Source organism: Gavialis gangeticus, unplaced genomic scaffold (assembly GCF_001723915.1).
Source record: "Gavialis gangeticus isolate Ggan-Ray unplaced genomic scaffold, GavGan_comp1, whole genome shotgun sequence".
NCBI lineage: Eukaryota > Metazoa > Chordata > Crocodylia > Gavialidae > Gavialis > Gavialis gangeticus.
The window spans coordinates 40,104,849-40,130,993 of NW_017728994.1; the positions used below are offsets into that span (position 1 = coordinate 40,104,849).

The following is a 26,145-nucleotide window of genomic DNA, read 5'->3' on the forward strand; positions in this document are numbered from 1 at the left end:
AAAACAATGTAAATCAGGAGTAATTTTATCAACAAGTGTAAAACTGGTCTAAGATCAGCAAAAGGCTTATGGTAGCTGCTCTGATGAGCTTTCAGTCTGATTTTCTCTGTTGCCTGCTTAACTTGAGGTAGTAACAACAAGGGGGGAGGGAGGTTTGAAGTGGAAAAGTACAAGCTAATAGGAACATGCAGCTATTCATTATGGCACAGCTGGTTTTCATAACCAGAGTTCAGTGGAAGTTTGCTTACCAAAAAGTTAAAGCTCTTGTTTAGAGGCTGCATAGAAGCAGTACATTTGTAGCAGAGGGTTTAAATGAGTAGAGGATGTGGTTTGAGTGTAGACTCACAGCTGCTTATGGGCAGTAGTGTAAGTAGGGGTGGGTGAGAGAGGCACCTGCCCCAGGACCCACGTTAGAAGGAGTGCTGGAATCCACCCCTCACCCCTGCATAGTCAGTGCCCTGGCATCAGTGTTATGCTGGGAAGTCTGAAACAGTTCCCGGCTGCTGTTGCTGCTCCGTTCGACTTCAACCCTCCCCCTTCTTGCTTTAAGAGCAGCAGAGCCGGGGTGAGCAGAGCACATGTGATGGCAGCTCAGCTGGGACTATTTAGAAGTTCCCAGTGTCATTAAGATTGACATGACATGCCACTGTGCCTCCGCCCCTGGCCCCCTGCCTCTCCCCCCACCTCTCAGAAACTCTGTTCCCACTCTCAGAGCGCACACCTCCCAGCCCCCGTTCTCAGAATCCGGGTACCCCCAACCCCATGTCGCAGAACCTGCACCCCCACTCTCCCGACTCTTGGAACCACTTCTCCTCACCCTTCGCTATCCTGCAGTTTTCCCCAGGCACTATATTGGCTTGTTACACCACTGGTTATGGGGCAACATGAAAGAAGACAAAGAAATGACACTAAAAAATTAAGGGACACTGAAGTCATTGCTACTGGCAGATTAGATGTGGAGCAGAAATGTGGCAGGGGCAGCAGGTGTAAGAGGAGATAACACATGCCTTGCTTCCATTTGGAGATCTAATTATGACCATCTAATAGTTTTACTAAGACTAATCATCAGTTATCACCAGGATACTACTAGTTGCATGAAAATTATTACTGCAGGTGCAAGGGGCAAACTTGTTCTTACACTTTTGATGCTGCTAATGTTATACCACACCTCACTTTGGAACTTAGTAATGACAAAGATATGAAATATGACATTGAAAAAACAAGTATTTTGTCTAACTGGCCTCCTTCCTTGCATTTGAACATGGTCAAATTTGGTAAGTAACCATGCTGCATCTGTGCTTATATAGTGCACCAGTGTTTTTAAGGTAACTTATACAACTTTTCCATCTGGTAAGTAAGCCCTTTGATTTAGGTATTATACAATGTTTATAGTAACATAAATACGTCTTTCTGTTTCCTTAAAAATGGTTTTTGAACTCTGAAGTGCTGCTTTTTTTTCCTCAAACAGTATGAAAATCAGGCATTTATGTTTGGAAAATGGGGGACCTCTGGACTTGTTGGTCGCCACAAATTTTCTGATGTCACAGGAAAAATCAAATTAAAAAGAGAGTACTTTCTGCCCCCAAAGGGCTGGGAGTGGGAAGGAGACTGGACAGTTGATCCAGAAAGGAGGTCAGATTTTTTTATTTCTATACCATTAGACATAAATGTGCAGTGTTTCTTAGTTATTTTAATCACTTATTTAATTTCAGAATGTACAGAATAAGCCCAGACTTTGTTTTTTAAGGGTAAATTGTGGTTGGGAAGCTTTTAAACAGTTCTGAAGGAGTTTTTAATGAAAGTAAGTTAGCCCAATGGCTAAATTTATTTAACAACTATAGAAACAGCATTGGTCTTGTTAAAAGGTAGATGGGCCCATCATGAAACACTATAGAAAAGATTTCCAGTGATTAGAGAAATAAATTGGGATTTGAGAACACTGGATTCAGTTCTTCAATTCCCAGGGACCAAGTCACTTAGACTCCTGGGGTGTCTATACACATGCTTTGGGGTGGAGGGGGAGGTGCTTTAATTAGAGCGGCTCTCAGAGGAAAGTGTCCTCTGAGCAGTTTAAGGGGACTCCATCATGAACTGGCCAAGATGAGCTAGAGATAATCCTTACTGGAAGATGATTCTCTCTGAAATGCTCAGAGGACACTTACCTCTGAAGTATCTGAGCCACGTTACAGTATGTACTGCATCCTAACAATTATCCTAAGTCCTATGTGAAGTAGGGAAGTATCATGATCCCAGTTTCACTGGGGCATCTATACATGTGCTCTGGGGTGGAGCAGGGGGCGCTTTAATTAAAGCGCCCGTAGCATCATGTGTATTCAGCATCCTGTTCTTCAAAATGGTGGTGGGGAGGAGGCAGGGGGGAGCCCCAAATGGGAGCAGAAGGGAAGGGGGATTGAAATTCCTTTAGGGCTCTCCCTGTTGTCACTCTGGGGGAAGATAGTGTCCATCTGGGGATGGCTTGAAGTGGTGCCTCCTGGGCTGCTGGCAGACTGCTTCCCACTCATTTTGGCCCTGTGGAGCAGTCAAGGGGGACTATAACATGAGCTGTGCAACAAGAGTTAGAGATAATCCTCACCGGAAGATGATTCTCTCTGAGATGTTCAGAGAACACTTACCTTGTAGTTTTTTGTCCTAATGTGCAGACACTCATTTTAAGAGCCCTTAAAACATCTGAAAAATAACTTGTAGCAACACCTTGAGACTGGCACTCAGGATAGTTTATAATCCTTGATTGGGTCCAGACCACAAATCTGCTCCAGATTCATTCTGAACTTTAAGAGTTTTATGTGGCTTGTAGCCTAACAACTGGGCATATTCACATACAGGGTGATAAAATGAACTGAGCTGTCATAGAACTGTGATGAAATCTTGGTTCAGTTAAGTCAAAGGGAAGACTCCCATTGATTTCACTGGGGCCAAAAGTTCACCCCTGTTGGTTTTTTTCCCATAATGTTGTGGTAGCAAGTAGTACTGCCAATCAGTTATCTTCACAGGAAGATACTATTGGGTCCATCTTAAAATATATCAATTACATTTTTGCATGGATAGAATGATTTTTAAGAGGGCTATTTTCAGTTAATGAAAATATGACGTAGGAAAGCAGAACAATTCATAAGGTGACATTTAGGCTGATTAATTAAAATCCATCAGTTAAATATATGTAAACAAATGCATTTACAGGTCTCTTACCAGACAGGAAGTAATCTGTACAACTACATTTGGCCAGCAGATGGCATTTCAAAACAAGTTTCAATGTTTTCTAAGGCAGACAAGGTTCTTTGGGTGAATCTGACATCTTTTATTAGACCAACTTAAATAGTTGGAGAACAATTTTTAAGCAAGCTTTTGGGTTCAAAAACCCTTCATGAGGCTAAGGAAATTTCAGCAGTTGGTGTGTGCTCTTCGCGGATGGCGTGAAAAGTAAAAAAGCCAGAGGCTGGGCTGCTATGCATCCAAGACAGGCAGTCAGTGAAAATGTAGATTGAGGAGTCAATGGGTGAGAGACAGGCTGGGTGGTGTGGTGGAGAGAAAAGGGATGAATAATGGAGAAGTACCTGGGAAGTCAGCTGTCAGGCAGGTTATAATGTGTCATAAATCCAATGTCTATATTTAGTCCATGATTTTTGGTATCCAGGAGGTTGATGAAGTAGAGTTCATAGACTCGTCTCTGGGAAGTGTTTTGTAAGTTTTCTTTGATGATCAGGACTGAGAGATTGGAGAGAGGAAGTTTCCCAGAGCCACCCATCCTAGCTTTTAAAACAAGCACCGAACCTCGCCAACCTCATTGCCAGAAGCAAACATCCTCAGGCCCAGAACACACCAAATTGGTCCAGACCATGCCATGACAAGAAATGCAAAACCTGCCCACACATCTCCACTACCCCCACAATCACTACAGCCCACAACAGAGCCATCAGCATTCCCGGATCTTACAGCTGCACCTCTGGAAATGTAATATATCTCATCCAATGCACCAAATGCCCAGATGAAAAATACCTAGGAGAGACCAAGCAACAACTGTGCACCACAATGAATGCACACCGGAAATCTATCAAAGACAAGAATACCCAATTACCTGTGGGGCCACATTTCTCACAAGAAAACTACTCTCTCTCCAATCTCTGAGTCCTGATCCTCAAAGGAAACTTACAAAACACTTCCCAGAGACGAGCCTATGCACTCCACTTCATCAACCTCCTGGATACTAAAAATCATGGACTAAATATAGACATTGGATTTATGACACATTATAACCTGCCTGACAGCTGACTTCCCAGGTACTTCTCCAATATTCATCCCCCTTCTCTCCCCCCCACGCAGCCTGTCTCTCACCCATTGACTCCTCAATCTACGTTTTCACTGACTGTCTGTCTTGTATGCATAGCAGCCCAGCCTCTGGTTTTTTACTTTTCATTCCATCCAGGAAGAGCACACATCAACTGCAGAAACTTCCTTAGCCTCGTGAAGGGTTTTTGAACCCAAGAGCTTGCTTAAAAATTGTTCTGCAACTATTTAAGATCTCAGATTCACCCAAAGAACCTTGTCTGCCTCTGTCCTTAGACCAACACGGCTACAACCTACACCCCTGTAATGTTTTCTAATGCCTTATTAAACAAACAGAGGATGAAATTTAGTGAAGTGTAGTTTGTCTGATATGATAATAACCTTTCCAGTCTTGGATTGACAATTTAAAAATAAAATACTCAGAGATGACAAAAGAATCAGTTGGTGGCCCATTTAGTTGTCTCAACTTCTTTATCCTATGTAATTGTATAGTTTTCTGAAATTCATGCATAGTCTTCAAAGACATTCTAGGATTTTTTATTTTATAGCTGTTCACTCTTGCAACTATAACAATGCCCCAGCTATATACACACTGCAATATAAAATGGACAAAATAGACTTGAAATATACCTTTAATATACATAATAATTGATTGCCTGTAGGCTAGCAGAAAGCACAAAAGAAAAACACCATGTGACCAAAGATACTTGTTTTAATTGCATATATGTTTATGATATACATCAGTATTTTATAAACTTAAATAAATACTTTTTTAGCATTCAGGTGTTCAGAATAGGTCTGGATATCACACTGGTTAAAGCACAGACACTCATTTGCTCTTTCTCTCTGTTAATGTTTTCAACATTTCCATAGTTGCTGCCACTAAGTGAGCTGTTCAAGAAGCAGTGGTAGTAAGAAATTTTGGAAAAGTAAATCTGATACAGCTAGGCCTATCTTGAGCACCTTAGGCATTTGGAACCTTCAGTTGTAGCATAACAGAAGTCAAATCTTTGGTGTCTACATGCATTGACTCCTACTTACTACACCTGGAGGAGAAACTTAATCTGTTAGCGAAAGAGGCCTTCTGGCACATAGATGAGTAGTTTTGATTTCTGTCCAGTAGGGGACAGTGTTTTTCTATGTATGTATGTATGCCACTGCACGTGCATATACTGGATAATGCTTCTATTTTTAGTGACCATATTTAATTAAAATGTTTAGTAACACTTTGAATTTCACAGCTTGCTGACTGAAGCTGATGCTGGTCATACTGAATTCACTGATGAAGTGTATGAAAATGAGAGTCGCTACCCAGGAGGAGAATGGAAACCATCTGAAGAGAGTTACACAGATGTGGTAAGACTCTTACAAATTAATACTTTTCGTTTGATAAATGTATTACTGAGAGAACAAGTGCTGTCAGTAATTTTTACTTCAAATTTTCCCAGTTTCCTGCCTCAAGGGTTTTTGAAATATCTAAAACTGAATGTTGACTTCAGCAAAATATAATCATTCCAAAGCATAAGTTATGAATGGACTGTGCTAAGTATATATTACAAAAAAAATTAGCTTCTTCCTAATCTGAAAGCAAAGATGATGGTTGAACTATTGCATCAACTTCCTCTCTAGCCTTGCAATGTGGGTTATATTGCAGCTCAGATGTTATGTATTTGAAGACATCATAATATTTGCTTTTTTCTATTTGAAAGAATGGAGAAAAAGCTGCACCACCTCGTGAATTAACCTGTCCTCCTGGATGGATCTGGGAAGATGATGGCTGGACACCTGATTTAAATCGAGCAGTGGATGAGAATGGTAAAGCTTGTCTCTTTATAGACAGATTATTGGAACTAACTGTTCACAGTATGTTAAAAAAAAATGTGTTCCAAAACTTTCCACTGACTTTTTTGTCTCACTACAGCATTTTGAAATATAAATAACAGGGAGCAAGTTAATAAATATTTGTTGATAATTATTCTTACTTCTAGACTGATCTAATATTTGTGAGTATAGATTTTTAGGGAGTTTTTAAGAACTGTAGTATGATTTGGGGCCCTCAGTTTTGGAATCCAATGCTAAACAACAAGCTTCTAACTCTTATATTTTAAGTAGATTTCAATTTCTTTGGAGCAGGAACCAATCTTCTTGCATGTTTGTAAAGCACTAAGCACAGTGAGGTCTTGATTGTGAGAGGGGGCCTCTGGACACCAGCATCAAATGATGATGATTATGGTGATGGAGGTTGTTATTGAGTAAAATACAGTGCTTAGAAGACTCTGTGTGTGTGTTATTGTATCCAGTAAAATCACATTAATATTCCCGTTTCCAACTAGAAATGTAGGTGTATTTATTTTTCATTTTTTGAAGGTTTGCCTGAAAGCTACTTAATTTGAGGGTGTCACTTTGAGTAACAGAGAGTGCAATAGTCTTAAAGGACAACATATCAGCTTCCACTCCAAAAGCATGATCCTGCAATCACAACTAAAGCAAAGTTCCCATTCATCTTTAAAATATAAAACATATAAAATACCAGTTGACTGTTTCCCCCTGGGGAAGTCATGGCTTGAAATAAGAGGGTCTGACTATGCTCTCAAGATACACATATCCAGAAGGCCCTATATGCATTTACATCTATTTCTTTTTACCCTGCTTTTACTCATTACAGTATCAGCATTCTTAATGGGCTACTTACAAAATAGGTGGAATAAGAAATCTTAGATTTCAATAATGCTAAACAACTGTTTGTTCCCTGGAATTTTTAAAAAAGTATTACTATCTGAAACTCAAGGCATACGTCCACAATGCTTTTCATGAAAGAAAATCAGACTACACGAAAGTCTGGGCCCTAGAAATCTGGCAGTTAAATTCCAAAATCATAGAGCCATCATACAAATAGCAGCTTTTCCATTTCTAGCTAGTTCATGGAGAGTTTTACAATAATTGGTCTTTTACTGAAAAAGCAAGTTCCTGGGTCATATGAGTACAGGAGAGAGTCAGCTTTTCTAAAAAGCATGTTTCTAGTCCTCAGTTATGGAAAAAGCATGGAAAAGTGCTTCCAATGCACTCTAGCATCTCAAAAAATCAGAAAGAAATAAAAAAGACACAAAATGTATTGCATCGTAATGTCCTAACATTTTAGACAGGATCGGGGGGGGAGGGACTGACCTGTGTTTAGGGTTGACAGTGATGAATTAAGCTTCTTTTGAGTTCATTTTTTATCCAGTGCAATGTCACCTTCCATACAGCTGCTATAACTTGGATTCCCCAAGCTTCTCTGTTCCTCTGAAAGATTCTAATTATAATTTCCTGTTTTAGGATGGGAATATGGAATTACTATTCCTCCAGACAGTAAGCCAAAGTCCTGGGTTGCTGCTGAAAAAATGTATCATACTCACAGACGGCGAAGACTAGTGCGAAAACGCAAGAAGGATCCAAACCAAGCAGCAGCAGCAAGGGTAAGCTGAGCTGCTGGGAACAATTGTCAAAGGTTTTATTTCTTAATGTAATAAAAACGTTTTAGAGATGCATGTTTTGTTAAGCAAATAGTATGGATGCTTAGAAGTATGCTCTGTGTAGAACAACATCCTGTTATAAACCTGAAGAAGAATTTAAAATTACCTTTCCTTGTTTTAGATATTCAGTTTCCATGTTCTGTTGTAGATTAATGTTTAGTTATCATTGTAGAAAGGGTGGATTATTTCTGCAATAACAATTGCAGACTTTTTATGTAGAAGCATCGCATGAAGGGCTTATATTTCCAATTGTTTTGTAGGGAGTGGTGTCCTATGAAGATCAAGAAGGATGGGAGTATGCATCTTTGATTGGCTGGAAATTTCATTGGAAACAACGCAGTTCTGATACTTTCCGTCGTAGACGCTGGAGGAGAAAAATGGCTCCTTCGGAGACTCATGGTTCAGCAGCTATCTTCAAACTTGAAGGTGCTCTGGTAAATATCAAAACAGAAAAACGGTTTTAAAAGTGGAATATTTAAGTGCACCCTAAGTACAAAAGCAACTTTATGAAACATTTTATTCCTTTAATCATTGAATTGCAATGTAATTCCCCATATTTCAGAGCTTTTAGGGCCATAAAGGAATCATAATCAGTTAGCTACCCACCTAACGTTTGTATTGTTTGACTCTTAGAATCATTTTCTGTTAGTCCATTTTATTAGATGTAGCAGCAGGCAGCTGAATTATGACATGAGCTATGTTGCTGCCAAAGTAAAGTGAAGAGTATATTGTAGTTATAATAATGCTGATCAAGAGTATAACTCAAATGTATAAAAAGTAATTGCGGCAGCAGTAGGCATGGACAGTTGTTGAAATAGTTCCCTCTTTTGGCTATCTTTATGTCCAGGTGATAGAACTTCTAGAGGACTAGTACAGTATCTGAGATAATAGAAAGGACATTTTGGTTACCACTAGTAGATTATTAGGATTTAAATACTCCAAAGATGCATTAAAGAAAATAATCTTTAATGGATAAAGCTTGTATATACAATGGAGTATTATGGGAGGGAGTAGTATAAGACATATAGTATTATGCGCATTTTACTAGGCTATTGAACACTGAATAGGTGCTGGCATCATATTAGAGAAATTCTGTGCCCTTCCCCAGTGAAATTGGTTCTATATTCTTGTTTTACATCACAGGATAAAAAATACCAACAGGCATCCAGGTCAATATATCAATTTTCTTTTCTCCACATTCCTTGGTCCAGATTTCCATGGGGTTTAGAAAATCCTCTATTAAGATTACCCTATCTTGAATTGTACATATATTGTGGATTTTGCCACTGTAACCTGTGGGGTAGAGCTCCCAGCAATGGAATGGTTCCCTACCAGCTGCTGGGCAGTGTAGAGTGCCTGTACCCTCTGCTAGTGTAGGTGGCCAGTGTATCCCTAGGAACGGGCAGTGCTGACCAGCAGAAGGAAATGTCCAAAGTTGATCTGTATATTGTGCTTCAGTTACTCCATAAAGATACAGGTACAGATACATACAAATTTTAAGGAAACCTTACTAAGGGCACAGGAACAAACCATCCTGATGTGCAGGAAGAATAGCAAATGTAGCAAGCGACCAGCTTGGCTTAGCAGAGAACTCTTCAATGAGCTTAAACACAAAAAGGAAAACAAGTAGTAGCTTGGACAAAAAACTTGGAAGGAGTATAGGAATATTGCTCAGGCATGCAGGGATGAAGTCAGAAAGGCCAAAGCACAATTGGAGTTGCAGCTAGCAAGGGACATGAAGGGTAACAAGAAGGGTTTCTACAAGTATGTTAGCAACAAGGAGAAGATCAGGGAAAGTGTGGGTCCCTTACTGAATGGGGGAGGCAACTTTGTAACAGATGATGTGAAAAAGGCTCATCTACTCAATGCCTTTTTTACCTAAGTCTTCACAGGCAAGGTCAGCTCCCACACTACTGCACTGGGCAGCACAATTTGGGGAGAAGCTTAGAAGCCCTCACTAGTAAAAGAACAGGCTAGGGACTATTTAGAAAAGCTGGATGTGTACAAGTCCATGGGGCCAGATGTAATGCATCTGAGGATACTGAGTGAGTTGGCTGATGTGGTCACAGAGCTGCTGGCTATTATCTTTGAAAACTCGTGGCAATTGGGGGTGGTCCTGGATGCCTGGAAAAGGGCAAATATAGTGCCCATCTTTAAAAAAGGGAAGAAGGAGGATCCAGAGAACTACAGATCTGTTAGTCTGACCTTAGTCCCTGGAAAAATCATGGAGCAGATCCTCAAATAATCCATTTCTAAGCACTTGGAAAAGAAGAAGGTGATTGGATGGATTCACCAAGGGCACTGTCAGCATGGATACACCAAGCACAAGTCATGCCTGACCAACCTGATTGCCTTCTGTGATGACATAACTGGTTCTGTGGAAGTGGAGAAAGCCATGGACATAGTATACCTTGACTTTAGCAAGGCTTTTGATACCGCCTCCCACAGCATTCTTGCAACCAATTTGAGGAAATATGGGTTGGATGAATGGACTGATAGAAAGTTGGCTGGCTTGTCAGGCTCAGTGCGTAGTAATCAATGGCTAAATGTCTAGCTGGCAGCCATTATCAAGTGGAGTGCCCCAAGGGTCAGTCCTTGGGCCAGTTTCATTCAATATCTTCATTAATGATCTGGAAAATGGGATGGATTGCACCCTCAGCAAGTTCATGAATGACACAAAGCTGGGAGGTATAGTAGATACACTGGAGGGTGGGGATAGGATTCAGAGTGACCTAGACAAATTGGAGGATTGAGCCAAAAGAAATCTGAGGTTTTACAGGGACAAGTGCAAAGTCCTGCACTTAGGACGGAAGAATCCAGTGCACTGCTACAGCCTGGGAACTGACCGGCTAAGCAGCACCTCTACAGGAAAGGACAGGAGGGTTACATTGGACAATAAGCTGGATATGAGTTAGCAGTGTGTCCTTATTGCCAAGAAGGCTAACAGCTGCATTAGTGGGAGCATTGCCAGCAGATCAAGGGAAGTAATTATTCTGTTCTATTTTGCACTGCTGAGGCCACATCTGGAGGACTGTGTCCGGTTTTGGGGCCCCCGCTATAGAAAGGATGTGGACAAATTCGAGAGAGTCCAGCAGGGGGCAACAAAAATGGTTTGGGGCCTGGGATACATGACTTATGAGGAGAAGCTAAGGGAACTGGGTTTATTTAGTTTGGAAAAGAAAAGGCGAAGAGGGGATTTGATAGCAACCTTAACTACCTGCAGGGTGGTTCTAAAGAGGATGGAGCTAGACTGTTCTAAGTGATGACAGATGACAGAACAAGGAGAATGGTCTCAAGTTGCAGCACAGGAGGTTTAGTTTGGATATTAGGAAAAACTTTCTCACTAGGAGGATGGTGAAGCACTGGAACAAGTTACCCAGAGAGGTGGTGGAATGTCCACCCTTGGAGGTTTTTAAGGCCCAGTTTGACAAAGCCCTGGCTGGAATTATCTAGTTGTGGCCGGTCCTGCTTTGAGCAGGATATTGGACTAGATGACCTCCTAAGGTCCCTCCTACCATCGTTTTCTATGATTCTATATGCTCCTAAATGAAAAAGGTCTTTGCCTGTGGGGTATGGCAGGCCCCATTTGTTCATAGATATGTAATTTGCACCCGTCCTCATCTGAGCATGAATGAGCAAAGCCCGCTGTATATTAAAAAAAAATCCACTTATGCAAAGGTCAGGTGTGGTGTGCTTATGTAAATATTCACTCAATTTGATTTTGTTCATAATTTTAGGGGGCAGACACAAGTACTGAAGATGGAGAAGGAAGGAGTTCAGACAAGGCCAAAGACAGTGCTACCAGGGTATTTGGGGCCAACACTCCAATTGTTTCCTGCACCTTTGACAGTAAGTTTTTAACAGTTCTCTCCTTAGGCACTTCTTCTCTGATGCTGATGCATCAGTGACTGGTGATAATCAGTAGTGGAGTGATGTGCCTTGCTATACACACAACTAATCAACATGAAAACATGTTCATGCTATTATGTCATCCTCTTCCATCAATACCCAGCATTTTGCTTGTTTCATCCACTTTTTGTATATGGTCACTATCCATGATATAAATCCTTTGGGGGAGTTTGTATAATGTAACCACCATATGTTTGTCCAGCTCCTAACATAATAGTGGACTAATCACTGATTGGGACCTAGAGTGGCAACTGTGTGACAAGTATTGCATAATACTGGTTAGGATACTTGTTGAAAGACAAATTCTACTAACACAAAAATCAATATAAGTATTTAGGTTTCCAGGACCAAAAGCAACAAGGAGGGTTACACCATAAAGGCTGAGTCATTTCTAGTTCCTCGTGATTGTAACTTTAAAAGGCTAAGTACACAATGGGTAACTGCTGAGTGTGACATGCCTATTTTTGCATTCAGAGCAACTGAATGGAATTTACAGCACTGAAATGAGCTGCTTAGACTCCCTAAACACTGCATGAGGAGAACAGTATCCCTCCGATTGGGATTCAGAAAAGCCTCACTGAATTGAGAACTAAAGTTACCATACACTGAAGAAAGGTGTGTTAAATCCCACCCCTTTTAGGGACTTGGAGGCTTCATTTTTGGTTGGAAGTAGCATTTCTCTCAAATTGGGATTCAGAGACCTGAACTGTCTCCTGGAGTTAAGTACCAAAACTTTTTTGTTTAAAATGCATCCAAAGAAGGTGGGAGAACTGGTCTCCTTCTATCCCATGCCTACTAATTAAAGATCACTCAGGACATAAGAGATCTGGCCTGTATTCCCTCTTGTGCCTGAGAGAACTTGAATCTACAGCTCCCACTCAATGGAGAGCCCTACTGAGCTGATATTGATTGAATATTTAAAATTTTCAGAGGAATTCCTAAATTGTGGCTCTTGATGATGCTTTGGTTTAAAGTAAGTATCAAGCTGCTCAGCATGGTCAAGATTGAGTCACTACTATGAATGCCTAGAAACAGTTCTTTAGGCCCTTATGAAACATTTACCTTGAAAACTTAGGGCTAAGAAGTAGCTGAGCAGGCACTTTGGGGATTTAGATCTTGGATATACGTACTTAAAGTGTTGGTTACACCTCAAATCTGGCTTATCAGCTGCCTGAGATGGAACATATTTTGCTATCACATGCTATTTTATCCTGCTAAAAGGGGCTAAATGCATGTTTCATTGACAGCCAAATAAGAGCATCCAACCTAATTTGGCATTGTTTAATCTGAAGACAAAAGGCTGTATTTTGAGCTTCAATAGTAACCTCAAACCCTAATTTAAAACTAGTCCAGATAGAAAGCCAAACCTTCTTTTTTCCCAGTCTGTCTCTTCCTGCTTGTACACAAACTCTTATTACAGTCTGCTTGTGCCCCTTAGTCTTCTCTTCTGCCTTCCTTTTAATTATGGACAAGTAAATCTAAGAGCACTTTGCCAAATTCTGCTGTAACCCAGTAGGAGTAGAAAATGAGAAATTGTCTCTCTTGTCTCTAACTTACGCTTCAGAAGTTGTCAGTAAAGGAAACGATAGCTTTGGACTGCAGATTGCTTAATTGCCTTTTGGGCTTCAAACAGGATTTAACAGCTAACATAAAAAGCAAAACAAAAGAACAGAAGTCACACTTTTGTGTATATTGACCACCAGTCTTTAGAGGTTGAGCTAAGGAAATTATTTTTTAGAAACTTTTGTTATTTTAAATTATTTTAAGAAGTTTTAAAAAAGTTTAAGGAAGTTTAAGAAAGCTCCTGTTCCCTTTAGAAGTAATGGCAAAACTTGCAATAAAGTAATTAGAATCACACTTTGTCCTAAAATAATATACTAAACTGTACTACGCAATGAGAAATTAAAAATAATCAAAAATGTATTCAGAAATAACTTCAGGTGAATTGTGTAGTTTCCAGTGCTACTTCTGCTTTTATAATCAGAAAGAATGGTCTAGACAATGTCTTAAGTATCAGGATCAAACGGTCCTGACCAATAATTTGATACAATTAAAGGAGAGACTCATGAAAGATTACATCAGATTACTTTCAAGCAGAGTAATTTGTTAGGACTTTATTAAGCATGTCTCCAGAATCTGGCATGTGACACAGGCTGAATAGCCCCTATATTAGGTATCTTGAACTACTTCCTGCAGTATTGTTACAGCAGCTTCTGTATGCTGGTATTATCCTGCTCATACTTGTGTATTGATACGTTTGCAATAAAGCAACAAGTTAATAGTTGCTACAGTGGTTTATGTTTTGGTTAAGAATCTGTTTGAAAGCATTTTTATTTATAGAAAATAGCTTAATTAAAGAAATTACACCTGTATCATTCTTGCTAGTACATCTGAACTCTCTATTTATTTTATTTAGATGTGTATAGTTACCACCTTCGCTGCTATGTGTATCAGGCAAGAAATCTCATTGCTTTAGACAAAGACAGCTTTTCAGGTATGGAAAAATACTGTTAATACTGCAGTAATATTACTCTTTTCCCTTGTGTAAAACCCCAGTGCTTGTCTAGTGTACAGTGCTTGTATAGTTTGAGTCAGCTATAGAATAGGTTGATTTACCTGTTGTTAGGACCCTGTGGTTGAAAATCTGCTTTGGAGGGATCCGAGTTGGCCAACACAGTCTTAAATGCATAGTAGGGCTGTGTGAAGCTGAATCGAATCGGGACAGTGATCTGAATCAACAAATCAAATCACTGTCTCCCAGTTTGAGCTGAATCCAAATCCAAATTGAATACAGCCCATTTCACACACTCCTAATGCATAGTACTAGCCAATAAGGAGGGGCAGCCAGCGTACTTGGGGAATGCACAGATTCACAAGCACCCCCTGGGCAGCCACCCTCAGCCAAATACTCTCTGCCTGAGGTCCCAGAGTGGTAGTGCAAAAGCTGCGCTATTTCATGACACAAACTCTTCTGGGTGATAACATCCTTTATGGCTATGGCTGTTTCTAATGTTTCTTTCACCAGCCTGCAATGGCAGCTTCATGTGACACTTTCCTGTCCATATCAAATGTTTTCTCTTACATTAGCACTAAGTTTGACTTATAAGGGAATTGCAGATCCTATGTATGCTCTAATTAAACATCAATTTTGATTATTTGTACTGAGGTATTAATTACTATTTAACTATGCAGAGGGAATACAGGTGATGTCATCACTCACTAGGCAGTATTGCTGTTTGAACTATTGTTGAGATTTGCAAATGTTAGTTTGTTAGTAGGAGTGTGATGATCAGATGTTTCACTTTTAGACACTGTTTTAATTTGTATGAAGTCTTAGATATTTCTACCTATATATCTTATTTGGTATCTTTCAAAATGAGCAATGTAACTCAGGTTCCAAAGTCATTTGTTTCTGCTGTTTGCAATGCACTGTTCAACTGGAAGAGTAGAGATAGAAATGGAATACTGTATAAACATGATTTTGGACTTTTAACAGGTAAGTTAGGTTGAAGATGACGATGCAGTGGGTGACTCCCCTTTTTATTTTTTGGTTTAGAGTTTTCAATTGTGTTGTCATTTTTGTCCTCTTTTTTCTTTTCTTTTCTTTTCATTATTAACTGAATATGTCTAGTGCATCCCTTGATTTGTTATAATACATGCAAATTTATACCTAATGTAGAGATAGCACGGTTTTCTCCTGTTTTTCTGAGATGAATGTCTGTGTATATTGCATATGTTATTATTTTAGCCTTATCTGGATGTGCAACAATTAAAAATAATTGCAAAAAACAACACAGCCCATCACTGGAAAGAGGAGGGGGGTGGATAAGAGAGAGAGGTCGAGAGTGTGTAGTTACAATTATACAAAGACTGAAAAGACTTTATTTCTTCCTTCCTTTTACTTTTAGAGTATTATATTCAGTACACTGGTTTCTCCTAATTATATTTATACACACACATATATGCACAATTAAATCTTTCTAAGATGGAATTGCATGGCACTGGGAAAAATGTCTAGCTTCACCTGTTTTCCTTTTTATAGAGGGAGCTTCCCAGCCCCTCCTCTCCTTGGTCTCCCTCTCTCAATGCTCCCAGCCCCTCTGCTTCATGCTTTCTCTCTCATGCTTCCCAGCCTGTCTTCTCTGTACTCACACCATGCACACGTGCATGCATGCATACAATACATAATTACTTTTTATGATATACAGGGTGATTCTACAAATGGGCTCCAGATTTGCTTACCATTTCCATGTTAGTTTCAGTCTTATACAGATTAAATATATGTAATTCCCCATGAGGCATTCAAGGGTCATGGACAATTTCCAACTTTAACAAGTTTCTGGTTTTACAGGTTCCATCTTACTGTATAAATATAGTATAACCTCACTTGACAAACCTTGTGTATAATAAATCCCTGCTCTTAACAATTCTAGCAGCAGAAACTGATTTTTTTCATTATGGTGCAGCAAGCAGACTAATTATATTAGAACAAACACCCTTTTCTAAAGAACATTTTTATGATGAGTGGCTCATTATTATAATGAGGCTGTATGGTAGCTAAGGCAGATACCTCACATGCAGAAACATGCAAACTGGAGCACCTGAACTTGCACTTTCTTATAGAAATAACTATGGAGGAGTTAAACAAAGTATGGGTAACTCTGATTAGATACCTAGCTAGAGGCTGTTGAAGCTGACCTAATGATAACCTTTAAAATAGCCTCTAGCACTTGATAAATGCAATTTGTACAGGAAATGTTAATATCCATCATAAGCTACCTTCTTCTGAGAATCCAGTGATTTAAAGGTCTGACTAATAGTAGGGCTAGAACACTTTAATTATTTAGCTCTGTTTCACAAGAGGAAGGGGCTGCCATAAATAAGCATGTTTGAGACCAAAGCTTGATCTATGCAAACGCCTGGTAGAATTTATTGGTCAGCAACTAGTCAGAACTAGACAATCTTTTGTATTATTTATGAGTCCATGGAATTGTTTATTAAAAGAGGCTTCATGGAAAACCTTAGGTAGAGAGTACATATATGTAGGTTTAAAAGGAGGTTAAATATTGCCAATGTATGGCCAATATTACATTTTAGATTTCAGACTAATTTCCAGATTCATAAGATATTTGAATCATTATATCAGGGGTAGGCAACATTTTATGGCCAGAGTGCTAAAAAAGCCACAATGTCTACCTTGTGAGGTGCCACGGTGCAGGAATGGCTGAAAAACAAAACAGGAGGGGGGGGATACATGGCAGGACATGCTGCATATTAAGTTAGTTAATAATCATAAAAGTTGCCCTTCTTTATTCTATTTTTTTTACAGTAAATTCCAGGTTTTCTAAAAATTCTAAACCCAGTGACAATAAATCAAACTTTATATACTACTTTTGTTGTTGCATATTCCTTTTAGTCAAGCATATTGCAATGAGAGAGAGAGAGAAGAAAGAAAGAAGAGAAAAAGAGGGGGAGAGAAAGTGGGAAAGAGAAAGAAAAAAAGGAGAGAAAAGAGAAAGCCAGACATGCACACACACATAACCACATGTGCACAAACACCGAGAACCAGACACACACACAGAGCCAGACACATGTGCACACACAGAACCAGGTGCGCGCACGCATGGAGCCGGGCTGCTGGGCCACCGGACAAAGTTCAACCTGACAATGCCCTGGGCCCACTGCAGCATGGCCCACTGAGTCCCCAGCCCAGAGCCCGCCCATCAGCCAGCTGAAGGAGCGGCATTAGGGGGGGCTTTGGGGAGGCTCCAAAATTCATGTTAGCCCTTCTGTAGCCACCCCTCCCAGCACCGTGCCATCCACCCACCCCACACAGCTAAGCCCGCAAAGGTGTGGCACTCCTGGCAGGGACAGCACCAGCCTCATCCCGGTGGGGGTGCTAAGCTGGGGCTGGGGTCAGAGCAAGTGGAAGTTGGGTGGGCTTAGCTGTGTGGGGCAGGCGGGTGGCAGTGGCAGCGCTAGGAGGGTGGAGCCTTCTAGCCCAGCCCCACCACTGGGAAGCAGCTGGCACCACCCTTGCTCTGGAGCCCCAGCATCAGCTCCATATCGGTGGCTGCACACATGCCTCAGAGTGAACAGTGGGGGAGGGGCTTGAGGCAGCGCCACCCTAGCCTCTCCCCTGCTGTCTGCTCTGAGGCACACGTGCAGTCGCTGCCAGCACAGATCCAGTGATGGGGCTCCAGAGCCTGGCCCAGCTGTTTGTAGCCAGCCTAGGCTCTGGGCAGATGCAGCAGGCAGCGGGCAGGCTGCAAACAGCTGCACTGGGCTCCAGAGTCCTGGCATCAGCTCCATGCTGGCAGTGACTGCATGCGCACCTCAGAGTGGACAGTGGGGGAGGGTTGCCCTGCCTCAGGCCCTATTCCCACCGTCCGCTCTGAGGCGTGCGTACACCTGCCAGCAGTATGGAGCTGATGTCGGGGCTCCGGAGCCTGAAGCAGCTGTTTGCAGCCTCCCGGCTACAGCTGGCCCAGGCCCTAGGTAGCTGCTACCAGCCACAGAGCCCAGGCTGGTTGCAGCCTCGCAGCTGCCTACAGCCCAGGCTGGTGGTTGCATGCCGAGCAAAAAAGCCTTGCGTGCCATGCTTGGTATACATGCCAGGGGTTGCTGACCCCTGCATTATACTATTATTACATTATTCAAGACTTGCAAAAAGTAAACTCTTCACTAACCTAACTCTATTTGGTATGTGGAAAAGGTCACATCAGTTCTATGCTGAACATTTCTTTGGTTAAGACTGTGAAGACTATGAAGGGCAGTTGGGTGGTCCATGGAACTTAAAAGGAATGGATTCTTTCACTTTCCAAGTTGTTTCAAATCTTGACGCTTAGTAACAAAATAGTTACCAATTCAAATGTGACCTAAAATCTGTCTTTGGACCACTTATGCAGACCCTGCATTTACTTGATGACTTGAGTGACTTGTATATGAAGGAAGGGGGGGTGGGAGGCATTCATGTTCTGCAGCATGATGCAGCATATCTAGACTGAGGAGACATTTTTCAAGAAAAGCTGGGACATGTTCCATCCAGGAGGATACAGAGCTGAGTTTTGACAAGCAGGATGGGCAAGTATAGACTATGACAAGAATAACCCCTGGTTTTTTTCCTCTCAAAGTCAGCTCAGACAAGTGTCTTTAGGTGTACTAGATAGGACATCAGTATCATGAGACACTTCTAATTATTCCTTGTTCATAGTTCAGCCATAATTTTTCCAAAAACATTTTTCGTGATGGTATTTAGGGACTGTACTTATAATCCCAGTTAAAATAGGTAATGGGGAGGCATGTGAGAGTGAAGTTAATTTTTCAAGTCTTAAAAAAGGAATAATGGAGGATTCAGATTTATTTTCAAATTTCAAATGTAGATACTAATAAATAACCCTTCAATTCCAGATGACCTGGCTTTCATAGTCAGTATAGTGGGTGGGAAAGTTATCAACCTAGGTCTTTTACATGCTTACACTGTGGCATCTATAAATTACCATAGTTATTTGAAAATAAGTCAGCCCTGAATTTAAGAATACCCCCAATAATTAGATTCTATATATGGAATTTTTTGTTATAATTTTTGAGGTGTAAAAGCTAATTACTGTAGGGTTGTCTTAAATTCATCCCTCTCCCATTGCTACAGCAGAGAAAGCTGTGGCTGGGAGTGGGAGAGGGCATGCCAGGTGTCCCCCTTGTTCTCTGCCCACCCCCCTCCTTCCCCTGCAGCCTTCTTGCCACCCTGCCCCTAGAACCCCCCACACCCAGCATCTACCCCTTCCCCTCACTCCTTATAGTCTCTGCCCCATCCCCTCCTCTCTGCAGTCTCTGCTTCTTTCCCTCCCCCTCCCCCTCCCCTTACTGTCAGATGCTGTTGGGCTCTCTTCCTCCTGGAGCACAGCACATGGGAAAACAGTCCCTGCCAGGCCGTACAGCAGCATCTGTGGTGCTGCTGACTGACCAGGCAAGGGATGGAGTGTCTGTACTCTGTGCCCAGGAGGGAATCCAGCCTGAACTGGAGCAAAGCTGCTCCTGACAGTAAGTGGAAGGAAGGGGTAGAGTGGGGAACAGAAACTGCAGAGGGCAAGCATGCAGGGTAGGCAGGAGGCTGCTGCGGGTCTGACTGGCTTCAACCCAGGCTCAGGGCTGCAACAGCTGCTACACAAATATAAGATGAGGGGCCAGAGATTGCGGGACCATGCTGGTTTGGGGGAAGGATGGGGAGGGGTGGCCTTGTCTTAGATTCAAGTAAATACAGTATATTTTAGTCATACACACCACTTTCAATACTAGCAGGACAAAAATTTTCTGATCAATCAAGCGGGACGGTATACTTTGTAACTGGGTCATTCACTGCCTCTTATTACTCTCATGTTTGTTACATAAAGTGGTATAAAGAATTCAGCTGGAAAGGAATGAGAAGGAAAATAATGTGGGCAAGAGTTGCATTTGGACAATTTACACTGGCTGAGGATCTGGCCTTGTTTTCCATTTATAAAGTATATGTTCTAAATCTTTGTGTGGTCTTTTAGATCCATATGCTCATGTTAGTTTCCTCCATCGAAGCAAGACAACAGAGATTATCCATTCAACTCTAAATCCTACATGGGACCAAACTCTTATATTTAATGAAATTGAAATATATGGAAATCCACAGACAGTAGCACAAAACCCACCTGATGTGGTTATTGAACTCTTTGACAATGACCAAGTGGTAAGAAAAAGTTTCTTTCTTAATCCCCTGTGGTTGTTTATTTGATGATAGCAGATTAATGATATTGATTAATTCATCCAGGGTAAAGATGAATTTCTAGGAAGAAGTATTTGCTCCCCAGTGGTAAAATTAAACCCAGAAGTGGATATCACCCCTAAACTTCTCTGGTATCCTGTGATAAATAATGGCAAGGCTTCTGGGGACATCCTTTTTGCTGCTGAACTTATTCTGAGGGCTAAGGTAAATTAAAAAAAATATACATCCAAAATAAACTTAAGAGTCTTGTAAATTCAGTGTATATGGTGCATCATATTTACAAAAAAGAAAAGAAATATATGTGTATTTTCTTTTCTTAATAGGATGGCTCCAATCTTCCAATTCTTCCATCACAAAGAGCACCAAAGCTCTACATGGTCCCCCAAGGAGTCAGGCCTGTGGTTCAGCTTACTGCTGTTGAGGTACTGTTTATCCTCCTTAAATGAATTTGAAATGAATATAGGAATCTAACATGATAGGAAGTAAATGTCTTCATATATTTTTTGTGATTAAAATTAAATAATGAAATATACTGAGAAATAGTTCACATATTAGTTCATTAACATTTTTGAGCAGGGTAGGGATATGGCCAGGTGGTTGGTGCAAACTGGAAGCAGCGACTTGTAGTTGCTGCCCCAGTTGTAAATATGAACACATGGCTGCTGGCATCAGCCACTTTTTTGCTCCCCTTCCCCCAAGTTAGCTCACGGGACAGTTTCCCCTGTTGCCCCCCACCCTCCCTCATTATGCCACTGACATTTTTTGGTTAAAAAAAGACTTAAAATAGCCTGGGAAAGATTTCTCCCTTGCTTTTACTTTTTGAGTATCACATTTAGTGCAGTGTTTTCTCCTAATGCTGCCTGTATTGGTTTTTATGTACAGATTCTTGCCTGGGGCTTACGAAACATGAAAAACTACCAAGTGGCTCCTGTTACTTCTCCAAGCCTCGTTGTGGAGTGCGGGGGTGAAATGGTGGAGTCTGTGGTGATCAAAAACCTCAAAAAGACACCGAATTTTCCAGGCTCTGTTCTCTTTATGAAAGTGGTATGGTGCTAATATTACGCAGCAGAGATCTTTAGTAGTTGTAAATGTCCTAGGCTTTAGAGTTTTTATTTTTTAGATTATGAGAAAAATCAATATAATAAATTGTATACGGTACTCTGATGAGGTAAGTCTGAAAGTTCTTATAATGATACTGTAAACATTAGGGCTGTGCAAAACTTCAGTTCCTGATTCAATTCAGCCCAATTCAGTGGCTGAATCTCCGAATCCAAATCAAATCAGAGGACCCTTTAATCCCTCCAAATCAAATTGGAACTCTCTGAATTGATTTGGAGATTCGGACATAGACACAGCTTTAAATGTTTTTTCTACATACCTCTAGGTACCAGGTGGCTCATGAATGTTGTGATGTTGGGGTGGATGGAGTGTCCCACAGGAGCACAGGGGGCTCCCCAGTGTGCTTGGCAGCAGGCCTGAAAGTGGACCAGAAGCACTTCCAGTCCCCTTCTGGGTCCACTGGGGAGCATGAAAGGGCCCCCCGCCGCATCCTCCTGGCTCAGTGTCTGGTGCTTCCTGGGTCTGGGGGGGGCATCTGGGGTCCCCCCGCAGCCAATCACCAGGCTGGGAGGAGTACAGGAAGGGGGCCCTGGGCACTCCCTGGCAGACCTGGAAGTGGACCAGAAGTATTGGGCCAGAAGTTCTGGGTTCACCACCAAGCACGTGGAGGGCTCCCCCACACTCCTGTGGGATGCTCCATCCACCCCAGCATTGCAGCGTTCATGAGTCGCACTGGTACCTTGAGGTATGTAGAAAAAACATTTAAAGCTGTGTCTATGTCCAAATCGCTAATTCTCCAAATCAGCATTGAATCTTGAGATTCGGCTGCATCGAATCAGGGACAGTGATTTGAATCAACTAATCAAATCACTGTCTCTGATTTGGGCTGAATCCAAATCTGAATTGAATAGGGCCCACTTTGTGTACCCCTAGTAAACAAGTCCTCACAAATACTGAGGAGGTACTGTATTCCCATATGTTACTATACAATATGACTTTTTTGAGAAACTATTTCTTTATCTGTAGACCTATGTAAGCATTCATATAGCACCCATTAATATAATGAAAAACTCAGGAATTTGATTTTGAGCCCATAAATATATTTTACAAGATTATTCCTGTGATCATTTATTGGAATTATATATTTCATACATCACATATTCATAGATCATTAGAGTTTGGCATTATATTATCGAAGTTGTGGCCCAGCCCTGTAGTCTTTCTGATAGCAAATACCCTTTATTCTTCTTATGCATGTAGGTTCTAAACAAACAGTTTACCTTTCCACTCCTAGCTTTTGCCCAAGGAGGAGCTGTACACCCCATCACTAGTTATTAAAGTGATTGATCACAGGGCATTTGGACGAAAACCTGTTGTTGGGCAGTGTACTATTGATCAACTGGAAAACTTTCGCTGTGACCCTTATGCTACTATAGCAGATATTGCACCACAACAAAAAGGTAGATATAAAATAAAAATAATTGTCTTTTCTTATGAAAGATCTTTACTGTACATATTGTGTTGATTTGTAACCATCTAATGTTGTATATGAAGTCAGAGGTGTGATCAGCATGGAAAAGCATATCCACAATATTAATCTACATTGCATTAAACTACACAGTTTCAGAGAACAGTGACAGTGTAGACAGTATTGGAAGAACTGGAATAGTTGACACTTCTGACACTTTTTCTATCATATATATATGCTGTATGTGTGTGTGTGTGTGTATATCTCTATATCTATATATAATATATCTCTCTGTATATAGATATATAATCTATATCTATAGATATATACTCATCAGACCCCAGTTGTCTTTTCTGCCTAGTGCAGGGCAGCTGGACCTGATAATCTTGTGAGGTCCCTTCCAACCCCTAACAATCTATGAATCTATAACTGTCATTATGTGACTTGTGTTGGAAATACTACTGTAGAGAATCAGTAGTCAAGGAGAAAACTGAAAGAATGAAAGCAAAGACTTAGTTATTACAGAGATGATGCAGCAATTACTTTGCATTTTCTGGGTAAATTTAATTTGAAGACCATTGTTTACTTATAAAACTAGCTATTTATTCTGTTTTATGTGCATCCGTATGTCAGAGAATGGATGGGAATAGCACAGTAGTTTTTAAAGGAGGAACTGGCAGGGAAACCTGGACCTAATCCTATGTTTTAACCATGTGAGTATCCTTCCAGATCAGCTTGAGGGTCACACTTGTAATGTGCTCCATTACAGTTCCTGTAACAGAATGGCTGACTGAACTGTACTATTGTGTTGTGCATGTTGGACACCATGTTCCTATGGTAGTGCATTATGAAGGAGCTTTTTCAAAAGCATAAATAGGCAGGCCTTCAACTCCCATTGACTTTCAAAGGAAGTTAGGTGCCTATATGTCACTTCTGGTTTTGAAAAATGTGTTTTGTTTTTGGATTGACTGGTTTTTCTTTGAAATTCCATAGCATTTGAAGTGCATGTCTGCATGAGAGAAAATTGTGCATATAACACAGCTAATTATAGCTATTTTTTAAAAATAGTCTATCCTTGGTACCAATTTTCAAAACATGGCAAATATTGAAAGCATCAAATTATGGCAAAGACATTTTTTGTATCTCTTATAACATTTCAATTTCAATGGACAGAAGAGTTCACAGGCAGTACTTAAGTTTAATAAAATATCTAATTTACAGTTAGTCTCCTGGCTGCTGCACCTCGCCGAGATTTTGTCATTGAAGTGGAAGACACGCAACCACTGCTAGCAGCTCAGGTAATCCTTACAATCTGACACTTGACTGGCTGACTTTGGATCCATGATTTAGTAGGTCCAATTCAGTGTACAACTTTGGCAGCAAAATTATAAGAGAAGCATGTGAAAGAAGCTCTGCAGCCTCTTGGAAAGTCATTTTAAGTTAACGGTATTTTGTGACAGGACAGCAACAGAAATCTTAATTATCCTTAATCTTTTTTCTTATATTAAACCTTAAAATTAAGTTTTTTATGTTTAGTGGTGCTGAGGAAAAAATTAAGTATAAACAATGTAAACAATGTAAATTCAGTGAATTTACTCTATATCTCTCCATGAATGTTTTTCGGCAGCCGATCATTTTTCAGATGTATATGATATTCAGAACTATATACTGAAAACTTTTAGTGAATAATTTCCAGGCTCTACAATGGTCATGAGAAGTTTGTCATAGATGCTCAGGTTTTAAATTCTTACAAGTGTTGGTTACTGTTGGTTGGACACACATATCATATAGAATACTTCAACTTCCTGACTAGAGTAACACTTACAAATATCTACAAAGGAAATCTAACTTTACTTTCAAGTTATAAACCCAGTCTCCACCAACATTACTTAATATTTGCTTAAATTCAATGTTTCTGTGACCACACTTGCCTAGAAGCTTTTCATAGAGTCATGGAAAATCAAGGTTGGAAGGGACCTCAGGAGTCACTTAGTTCAACCCCTGTTCAAAGCAGGACAATCCCCAACTATGTCACCTCAGCCAAAGCTTTGTCTACTTGTGTCTTAAAAATTGCTAAGGGGGGAGATTCCATAATCTCTCTGGTAGCCTGTTCCAGTACTTTATTACCTTCCTTATGAGAGAGATTTTCCTAATATCTAATCGAAACTTCCCATGCTGCAACTTAAGACTATTGCTCCTGGTACTCTTATCTGCCACCACTGAGAAAAGTCCAGCCCCATCCTCTTTGGAACCCACTCTTTGGAACTTCAGGTAGTTGGAAACTGTTGTTAAATCCCCGCTCAGTCTTCTCTTCTGCAGACTAAATAAGCCCAGTTCCCTCAGCCTCTCCTCATTAGTCATGTGCTCCAGCCCCCCAAACTATGTGTTGCCCTCTGCTGGAATCTCTCCAATTTGTCCACATCCTTTCTATAGTGGAGGCTCCAAAACTGGACACAGTACTCCAGATATGGCCTCACCAGTGCCAAATCAAAGGGAATAATCACTTCCCTGGATCTGCAGGCAGTGCTTCTCCTAATGCAGCCCAGTATGCAGTTAGTCTTCCTCACAAAAAGGGCACACTCTTGGCACATATTCAGCTTATTGTCTACTGTAACCCCCAGGTCCTTTTCTGTAGAGGTGCTGCTTAGCCAGTCCCCAGTTTGTACCAGTGCATGGGATTGTTCCAACCTCAGGGCAGGACTTTTGCACTTGTCCTTATTGAACTTCATGAGGCTTCTTTTGGTCCAGTCCTCCAATTTGTCTAGGTTGCTCAGAATTGTAGTTTCATAGTTGGTAGGGTCAGAAGGGACCTGAGCAGATCATCAAGTCCGACCCCCTGTCAAACGACCCTGGCAAGGTGTTCATCCAGCCTCCTTTTAAAGACCCCTAGGGTAGGAGCCAGCACCACTTCACTTGGAAGTTGGTTCCAGATCCTAGCCGCCCTGACTGTGAAGTAGCGCCTCCTGATGTCTAGCCTTGAACCAGTCTCAGTCAGCTTATGGTCGTTATTTCTTGTCACTCCTGGTAGCGCTCGGGGGAACAGGGACTCCCCCAGTGCCTGCTGGTCCCCTCTGACTGGTTTGTAACTGGCCACTAGATCCCCCTCAGCCTTCTCTTGTGGAGGCTGAACAGGTTCAGGTCCC

The 26,145-nt window shown here is 41.0% G+C and overlaps 1 protein-coding gene across 3 annotated transcripts in view; it reads left to right on the forward strand.

The window, feature by feature from the left end:
- The window catches only part of MYOF (myoferlin), a 172,276-nt gene that overhangs the window by 111,413 nt on the left and 34,718 nt on the right, over positions 1-26,145 (forward strand). For all 3 annotated transcript variants that reach the window (XM_019502626.1, XM_019502627.1, XM_019502625.1), the window contains 13 exons: positions 1,469-1,632; positions 5,544-5,658; positions 6,012-6,117; positions 7,618-7,757; positions 8,075-8,248; positions 11,552-11,663; positions 14,140-14,217; positions 20,258-20,439; positions 20,521-20,679; positions 20,799-20,897; positions 21,358-21,519; positions 22,829-22,994; positions 24,224-24,300. In XM_019502626.1, coding sequence (XP_019358171.1) covers positions 1,469-1,632; positions 5,544-5,658; positions 6,012-6,117; positions 7,618-7,757; positions 8,075-8,248; positions 11,552-11,663; positions 14,140-14,217; positions 20,258-20,439; positions 20,521-20,679; positions 20,799-20,897; positions 21,358-21,519; positions 22,829-22,994; positions 24,224-24,300 — 1,734 coding nt within the window. The remainder of the gene's footprint in view (positions 1-1,468; positions 1,633-5,543; positions 5,659-6,011; positions 6,118-7,617; positions 7,758-8,074; positions 8,249-11,551; positions 11,664-14,139; positions 14,218-20,257; positions 20,440-20,520; positions 20,680-20,798; positions 20,898-21,357; positions 21,520-22,828; positions 22,995-24,223; positions 24,301-26,145) is intronic.